Source organism: Juglans regia, chromosome 13, assembly GCF_001411555.2.
Source record: "Juglans regia cultivar Chandler chromosome 13, Walnut 2.0, whole genome shotgun sequence".
In the NCBI taxonomy this organism is placed as follows: Eukaryota; Viridiplantae; Streptophyta; class Magnoliopsida; order Fagales; family Juglandaceae; genus Juglans; species Juglans regia.
The window spans coordinates 3,869,900-3,879,238 of record NC_049913.1 but is presented as its reverse complement, the minus strand read 5'-3'; the positions used below and the strand labels follow the sequence as shown (position 1 = coordinate 3,879,238).

At 33.0% G+C, this 9,339-nt stretch overlaps 1 protein-coding gene across 5 annotated transcripts; it reads right to left on the bottom strand.

Moving 5' to 3' along the window:
- Nucleotides 1-264: 264 nt before the first annotated feature.
- On the bottom strand, nucleotides 265-6,742 carry LOC109007036 (uncharacterized protein At1g10890). 5 transcript variants are annotated; one of them, XM_035684585.1, is made up of 6 exons: nucleotides 6,529-6,740; nucleotides 5,532-5,730; nucleotides 4,272-4,748; nucleotides 3,917-4,132; nucleotides 1,529-1,748; nucleotides 265-687 (listed from the first exon to the last, which is right to left on the bottom strand). In XM_035684585.1, exons 3-6 carry the CDS (start codon nucleotides 4,274-4,276, stop codon nucleotides 421-423), a joined length of 708 nt encoding a protein of 235 aa, XP_035540478.1. In that variant the 5' UTR covers nucleotides 4,277-4,748; nucleotides 5,532-5,730; nucleotides 6,529-6,740; the 3' UTR covers nucleotides 265-420. The 5 variants fall into 5 exon arrangements, with proteins under 5 accessions (XP_035540478.1, XP_018842069.2, XP_018842068.2 ...); XM_018986524.2 differs by lacking the exon at nucleotides 4,272-4,748 and having other exon boundaries at nucleotides 6,684-6,742; XM_018986523.2 differs by lacking the exon at nucleotides 4,272-4,748.
- Between the last annotated feature and the right edge of the window lie 2,597 nt (nucleotides 6,743-9,339).

Here is a 9,339-nt window from a genome sequence, read left to right as displayed (position 1 = left end):
CTTACAAGAGTTGGAAATTGGCCCAAATACCATGTCTACAACCATCTTTTATGCTTAGAGAAATTATTCATCCACAAAAATAACTAACAATTAACGTGACTTGATGTAATATATTAAAGTATAAAATACTTCTTACGATAAAATAGATCTAACGTATATATAGTTTTCTTATGCCTAATTCAGTTGTTATATTTGTACATTTTGTATGATAAATATGAATGGAAAAAAAAATAACTTCTTGCAACTTGGCCCAAATCAGATAGGTAAAATTTAGAAATCACGAGGGAAAATCGCATTAATCACACCAAAGACCTCATTAAGGATCATATTTTTTACAAATTAACAATGTGAACACGAAATTAAGTCCAGCATATATGATTAAAAAGAAAGAGAGAAATGAAACCAAATTTCCACCAACGTTCACTTCGAGCCCAGTGCAAACGACAATTTTGGACGGGATTTGTTCTTACCCAACAATTTCATCTGGTTTGACCGCTCTTCCTCTTCTTGCTGTTTCTTTCTCCACATAGCCTCTTCTTTCTGTCTTTGTATCTCTTCTAGCTCCCGGTACCGTTCTTCCTCTCGCCGCTGCTGCTCTAGAGCTTCCCTTCTCTGAGCTTCTTCTATTCTCCTCCGGTTCTCCTCCAGCATCCTTTCCAGCTCTTCTTTCTCCCTAAGAGCCTTCTCCTGTAAACCAAATAAATCAAGTAACATTGTCAACTTGGCAAAAAAAATTGAAATAATATTGCCTTGGCCAGTTCAATGTGTATTTGTCAGAGAGAGAGAGAGAGAGAGAGAGAGAGAGAGAGAGTGGGAGGGGGAAGGATTGGAAGATAGAAAATATGAATCAGTTCAAATAAACCTAGGATTTCTAATACAAATACACATTGAAAAGAAGTTCCTTCAAAAAGAGCACCGCTCAATAGAGTGAGGTATAGGCAGAAAGAGGCCAATCAAAGCTATAAGATGAATTTAGCACTCACCTCTATAATCAAAAACTCATTAAAAACGAAAGGGTGCATACAAGACATAACGTTTATCCAATCAAAAAAGGGGAAAAAGATCTTGATCTAAATGATGATAATTCAAGTCCATCAAACACAAGCTTTCTCCCTACAAATACTCCATTCCATGAGAAGCTACACCGGCCTCCAGTAAAGTGACTTTCCCCAAACCACAATGACTCCACCGCCAACTTGGGCATAATCCAACCTACCATATAGCATATTTTTTACCCTGACAAGAGTAATTATACGGTAATTCTACGCACAAATTTTTTTCAATCGCACAAGCCCACTGAGTTTCAGGATTGATTTTTCCTCTTGCATATAACAAACTTGGTAACATATGTGACAGACAACTGAAGTGGGGTCGAGGGATTTAAAAACTAAATAAATAAAAGAAGTTAAAAAGGATCCCCCCCCCCGCGCGTACTCCGAGTGGTAAATTCCAATGCTTATAATAGTGTGCCTTTTGTACCAGCGCAAAGAAAGATGAAGGGGAAGAGTGGGTGCCCGAAAGTATATACCTCTTTTTGTCTAGCCTCAATAATGGCAGCTTCCTTTTCTTTCTCAAGCTGAGCTGCAACTTCGTCATGAAGTCTCTTCCGCCCCTCCTCCAACAGCCTCTGTATTTCCAGCTTAATCTCCTCGGAGTTGATGCACTCTTCAACTTTCCTACGGATTGATTCTTCAACTCTATTCATAGTCTCTTCTTCTATCAATTTCAATTCTGCTTCCTGTTGTCGCCTGAGTAAAGAGAAAAAGTTAGGCAGAAAATGGCCACTCGTGGGGCAGGGGAAATACCGCTGTTAATGATCCCAAACGCCACAGCTGTGACTCAAATGTTTTTAAATCAAGACAACCAATTATCTTTTATCTACTTCCTTCCTTCTTTTCCCTTTTCTCTACTCAGTACTTTATAAAATATGGCAAACTAACCTTCATGACAGCAAAGGCGCTAAATATATGCTTATGCTTTTAAGGCATACCTCTAACCGAATCCTGATCCAAACAAATGAGTTTCAAAACTGGAGAACAGTAGATAAACGAAACACCCAATTTGATCATCAAATATAACAAGTTGAACTATAGCAGTATCTTCCTTCAGAAAATCCTGTTGAGAAGAAAGCCAAGTAACCTGCTGCAGTTTTAAAACTAATCACTGGAAACCTTCAATTCTTGCACTGAACATTTTTATAAGATAAATATTTATATGTTTTAAAATAATTAGCCAAGGGTTTGCGATAAGTCAGTGCCAAAACAATGTCAAAAGCTAGAAATTTGGCTATTCAGAAAGCATTTACAGGACAACAATTAGAGCTCCATGGAGTACGAGGACTGCAATACAAGCAACTTTGTTAGGTTAGAGTCCAACTGAAGTGCAGCTGTAATGGATTGGCGTTTTACCTAAAGGGGCAACCCAAATAGAACCGAACTAAGGCCTCTTTTGTGGGGTTTTTCATGGCTTCCCTAAGGCTGCTTCAGTTTTTAAAGATGGAAGCTACTTGGAACCCATTTAGTAGTATAATTTTCACTGCTTTTGTGAAGTGCCATGCGCTCTTTAGGCAGATTTTTGCTTCTCAAAGCAGCTGTACTTTCTCGTATTTATAAAAATTATAAACGCTACAGCCCTAACAAAATGACCATAACTTTCTAAACCTGTATTCAGCACTGCCAGAGAAAGTGACGATTGCAGCTTAGACCCAAGAATAGATCAACTTGCACGCACCCCTAACATTTATTGACTCATTAAATGAGATTCAAATTACTGCTGTCAATCAAATCTCACAACATTAGATCCATGGCGGATGCAAACCAGAATTAGAACTAGTAGATACCCAGAACACAGGGAAAAAAAGAACAAGGAATTCAGATTATGTTTCATCCAGATAATGAGGTACAGTTAAAACAAAGATGAGAGAATTCTGAAGTTAACTGATTCAGGAAATGGAAGGAAGAAAACATGCCTTGAACTCTAGGTATGTATCCACTGAAACCTAGCGTTTCTGAATAAACATTATTGTAAATACTATACCATCCTCAATATTTTCCATTGTTTGTGTTCATTGTCTTTATATTCAAAATATGGGTGAGAAATAACAAGTTATAGAGGGCCAGCACCAGGCAGTTTATTTGACTTTGCCTATGATTGGGAGAGCAAAAGCTATAATCATCTTGGAAGGCTAAAATTGATATGTTCTATAAAAATTCTGTAGAACAAGAAAAACAATTAGTTAATGTGTTAGCTAGCTGTTATTTAGAAACGTACTTGTGTTCATTTTAATACAAGTTACAATCATTGCTACCAGCATCACTGTCATGGACTGTGTTCCCATGGCCTTCTTCCAACATTATCCCAAGACTACTGATGAGTTGGCTAATCATACAATATGAAAATTTGCAATAGGAAACTGTCTCAAATCCATGAGTGCACTAAGAAATGTAGAACATATTTTTGCGTGCTTTTGATACAAAAGAACAGATGGATTTTGGTTTGTGACGAAAAATTTCTCCTTTTTAAAATATCATGAAAATATCTTCCAGGATATTGCACTCCAGAGGTTGCGGAGCAAAAATTATCAAGGTGATTACCTTTGAACTGTGTGGAACCAGACTCCACAGAATGATGAATTTATCAAATCATCATTCTAATAGAATTACTTGTAAAAAAATCATTATAATAGAACAAACGCCATATGGGAGCAAATACTATACAACACCAAACAAGGATTTTCTCACATATAATATAGCTACAGTACAAGCCCCAAGACCTTCTAAACACAAAATAGGGGGAAAATATAGCACATGCAAATGTGATTTATGGCCTTCTAATAATTTCAGCCTAAAAAATAAACCAACAGAAAGTAGACAAGACATCATTAAGTCAGAAAGCATATGTGATGTAATTGATATACCTTTTCCTCTCATCTTCTTCTAATCTCAATTTTTCACTCGCATTTTTCTGCTCTATGGACCCAAGACTTGAACTTGAAGATTTTCGAACAGGAGATGAGGAGGAACTTCTACTCCTATGCCTCTTATAATGTCTTGGGGTTGAAGAACGACTTTTATGACGTCTAAAAGGTGAACGACTTCTGCGGCGTCTTGGGGAAATAGAACGACTTTTCCGTCTGTACAAAAACATTAATATTTTTTAGAAACTAACCAAAAAGAAAAGAATTTGAAAGCATTTATACACAAAAAAATAATCATAAGTATTAAGTCAGTCCACCATTTAGTACAGTAAATATAGAAGCACGTACAAGTTACCTCATACATTGTTAAGAATAACCTTTGTGAGCTCCACCTTTTATCACATGAAGCAAATGTCACAATCGAGCGACAAAAGGACAACCAATGGCCCCCATCACCTGCTCACTTCCCGTACAATGGGAAGAAAGAGTTTTTCCATTTCTCTTATGAAGAGCATGCATTATATTGCACCCTCACACCACTCTTAATCTTTTGCTCCAATTATTTTATTACTCTCTTTTTGTTGAATTTCTATACACAAGGTAAATTCCACGAAGGTCAGATATGCCCACTGACAATTGCTTACAAACCGAGCGACATCTCTAATCAACAAACTTTTTGGCATAATCGAGCAACATGCTTCAAAATTGGCATGACTACCATCAATCATACGTGTACAGATCTTTAAGGTGCTCATGAAGCTCATGAAAACAGAAGACTCTCCAAACAGCAACAAGTTATACAAATACCAAGATAGACAATGTAACTATCCATCTGCTTCCACTACCACATGTAAAACAAAGAAGCCAGAATGAGGAATTGTGATGAAAAAATTTAATTTGAATACGAGATGCATCTAGCTGGGCAAAACAAGAAAAGAATCATGTTCCATCAACAGCCCACATAAAGTTGTGAACCTTCATATCGTGGAAAAACATATCATTTTCTCATTAATTTTGATAGCTTTCCACATCTTCTAACAAAAACAAATAAGAAATTCCAACATTCTATTAATTTCTATTATCCATGTTTCTCTCACAGGGTATTACCTATTTTTGATTGGTTTCTCTCACAGGGTATTACCAAAACACAAATTCATTGCATTCATAGTTATAATATGACAGACATTTCCTATATTAAGTATTTTTTTATAAGTATTTCCTATATAAAGTATTATAGCCTGTACTTCAACTCTTCTTTTTCTCTTTCTATTTATATTTGTAGAAGCCCAGACCTTCTTTCAACTCTTCTTTCTATTTGTAAAAGTAATTCAAATTTGGCATGCACAAATTGAACCACCATTTCCAAATTTTTGTTTTAAATCTTACACTAAGAATTTTCAAAGATCAAGTAATATTTAACCTAAACGAAATAGATTTCACATTAGAAAGATAAAGAACACTAAAAAATCCACAGTGAAGTAAAAGATCCATACAGATCAGTTTGAACGCATTTGTAACCCAGTGCGCATGAAAAATAAGGGTCCTCAATTTTTCTTAAAATGCTTGCAATCTATCAAAAAATAGTACAAGAAAGAGGTATAATAAACAGGATCACCTGCTATATGAATAGGATGAATAAGGAGACCGACTTCTCTCTCTTCGGCTTCTCCTGCTATACCTATGTCCCACGGGAGATGGTGAATACCTTCGCCTATATGAAGGTGATCTTGACCGTGACAAATCCCGAGGCATCTCCTACAACCTCAACTTTATGTTTATAATATCAAGATTGAACACCAAAAATAACGCTTCCCCTAAAAAGAAAGACAAAATTAATCAACCAAAGTCAATCAATAAATGCCCAATTCACATATTCGAACTGTTAGATCTATTAATATCAACTAGTTAACATACTTATAAAAAAATATCAACTGGCTAACATCAACAAAAAAAATCTAGATAAGAATATCGATTGATAACAATGATTACGGATTATCCTGAAGACTTCCCAATCTCATGAGTCACGGATAAACACTGAAACCAATCTTTTTCCCCGTAAAAACAAATGAATTAATACATATCAGTCAGCATATGTCTGATTCAATGCTAAGAGAATTAACACAGACAAGATAATTAAAACCTTTCAAACCTCGATTTTCTGCTAATTTGGCGGCAATATTGAAACTAGATTGATATACCAATTACTAAACTTGACCTTGGCTGTTGAGAAAATATAGGAAGCAATAATAACTTGGAACTTCTGATTCTTCAGAACAATCAACCAATTGAGCATCAATAACGTCAACATGTTCAATATCTTCTTTCTTTCTTTTTTTATGGGTAATGCAGTATGCCCAACATCGATTATCAAAAAGACAGAAAACGGAGTACACCTATAATCGTATTAGGGAGCGGTTTTCGTAAAGCTTAATGAATAATGCTTTAGGCTGAGCTAAGAGGCTATTATCATATTGTTAGAAAGCCAAAAGACCTATATGTATTGCTCGAATCCAGTTTTCCTCGATTTTCTCGGGAGCAAACAGGGGATATACAAAATTGGAGAAAAAAAGCCTCTGTGATTGAAAAGGAGAAACCCTAGGCACTAGATTTACCTGTCGGACCAATTCGGAAGATCTTGAAGTTTGGGAATTTTGTATCAATCTCTAGCTAAACCCTAAGTTCCTAACTGACAGCTAGTCTGTAGATTTTGCATCAATCGGAAGCGTTAACGATACCGAAAACCCAGAGACAACGAGAGGGTTAGTACCCGACGAGAGCTAGAAAAGCCGTCTCAGATCATGCCACCTCGTCTGGGACCCGGCCGTTTGTAAATTAGATCATGCACCATCCACGGGTCGTTAAAGGAGTCTCTTTTTAATTTATTATTTTTAAAAGAGTAATATTATATATAATTGTAAAGTATGTAAGTATCGTACAGTTATTTTAAAAAATGATAAAATTTATTATTAAAAAATTATTTTTTTTATATGAATATCATATTTATTTATTTTTTTAAAATGATTGCATAACGTTTACGCACTTACGACTACAACTATTATTTCTCTTTTTAAAATAATTCTACGGACCAATCACTTTATTTGTAGAGTATTGTGAAAGTATCGCGTATTTTTTTTAATAATATTATATATAGTTATGTGTTGTGCAAGCGTTATACATTTTTTTTAAAAAATTAGAATTCATCATTAAAAAAATAATTTTCATACGAGTTTTGTATTTATTCACTTATTTTAAAAGGAATATATGTTGTTTGTAACTTTGTATTTTCTATAACTGTAAATATAATATAATTTTTCATAATAAATATCAAAATGGAAAAACCTTTCAAATTAGATCTCTTTTCATTTGACCCTAGTATCATTAAAGTGAACTCTCGAAACTTTAAAAATTTCTCAATCTCTCCTTTCCGTCTACCAACAATATCAAATCTATCGAAAATTCATTGTAAAGATATAATTTTCATCTAATTTATTATCATTGACCATATAAAATAATATATGTTATTAATTAATAATAAATCATTAATCATTAAATATACATAAAATTATTTTATACCTAAGTTGCAAGCAAGTATGAATAATTTATGTACACAATGAAATTATTTGATATTCATTAACCATATAGAAATTAATAAAAAAATTATTTAATGATTTATAATTTATTATTAATTGACAACATATATTATTTTATATAATTAATGATAATAAATTATATAAAAATTATATTTTTATAGTGAATATTATGAACATAAATAATACGTGTAGTGAATTTTCGTTAGATTTAACGCTATTGGTAGACAGAATGGGAGGATTGAAAAGTTTTGAAAGTTTGAACTTCCACTTTGATACAATTATTAGTTTCGGAAATATATTATGAATTAAGTAAAAGTTCGAGAGAGTAAAATGTAATTAACCTAAAAATAAATAACAACTAGAATCAATTACACACAATACAAAATTTACATAAATTGACAATGTGCTTACATCCACAAAATTATAGATGATCTTATTTTAGATGATAAGTAGATATAGTACGATGACTATACAAGAGAATAATATAATATGTAGTAAATCCTAGTCAGCAGGTTGGATCGAATCAATAGCCAAAACGGGTTAACAGTTTTTCGAGAGTACGAAGAGCGATCATGAACCAAGCCTAGTTGAAAAAGAGTGATGTTATATACAGTCGTGGAATGCATAAGTATCATACAGTCTCTTTAAAAAAGAATGTGATCTATTATTAAAAAAATAATTTCTTTTCATGTAAGTTTCATATTTATTTATTTTTTTTAAAATGACTATACAATACTTGATCACTTACTACTATAAGTATCATTTATCGTTAAAAAATCACAACAAATCATTGTTGGATCGAGTTATCAAACGAGTCAGAACCTACACAAAAGGGGAAGCCCAACACGTTACATAACATATATTAAAAGGAATAATTATAGTATTATCACTCTTCTCCTATTATTTTATTATTATTTTTAATTTTTTAGTTTTTTTTTTATTTTCCTTTTACTTAATAGTTAAAAAAGTAATAATTAGTAAAATAATATATTTTTAAATTTTTTCTTAATGATTAAAAATATTAAAAAAATACTTAAAAGAAAAAAAAAATATACTAAAAATAATAAAGCAATGGTAAAATAGTTGTAAGTCTATCATTATCATATTAAAAGTATACACCTCTTGTTTATAAATGGGCTGCAGATGCACTAATCTTCAATTAAAAAATAAAAAATCTACTCAACTTCCTACTATTCACACAACCTCTACACTCCACATTATTTTTAATTTTTATTATTTTTTTCTTTTATTAAATATTTATTATATGAATAATGAATAAAAAATTTGAAATAATTTAAAAAGAATAAACTCAAAAAAAAATTTAAAAAAATATTAAAAATTTAAAAAATTAAAAAAGTGTGGAGTGTGAAGTGTAGTAGAAGTTGTGTAACAAAACTCATTAAAAAAACATAATCTCTTTGGAACGGTAAGACTGTTTTAAAATCTCAGTATTACATAAATTAAAATCTCGAGGATCACGACATGAGAATTCTACCTAGAATTAATAAAACTAGAAAGGACCTGTTACATTACCTCTACTTCCCGACGTTTTGTCTTTGTGCCTCTTGCTTCCACCACCTGTTGCCGCTACCAGCAGACCAACGCAGCCACCGCCGTCCTACCATCGTCCTCCCCTCATCGTGAAATGGTTTGTTTCTTGGTATAATTTTTTTTCCAACCTGCACTACAGGTGGTGGAAGTAAAATAAACAAAAGCTCACATGAACAAAACCAGAAAGAGCCTAAAGATTCAACTTTCCAGTTCGACATCGCCATTCCCAAGGGCTTCAAAGTTCAAAGTGCATCTCTCTGCTGTACTGACTGAAATTCCAAT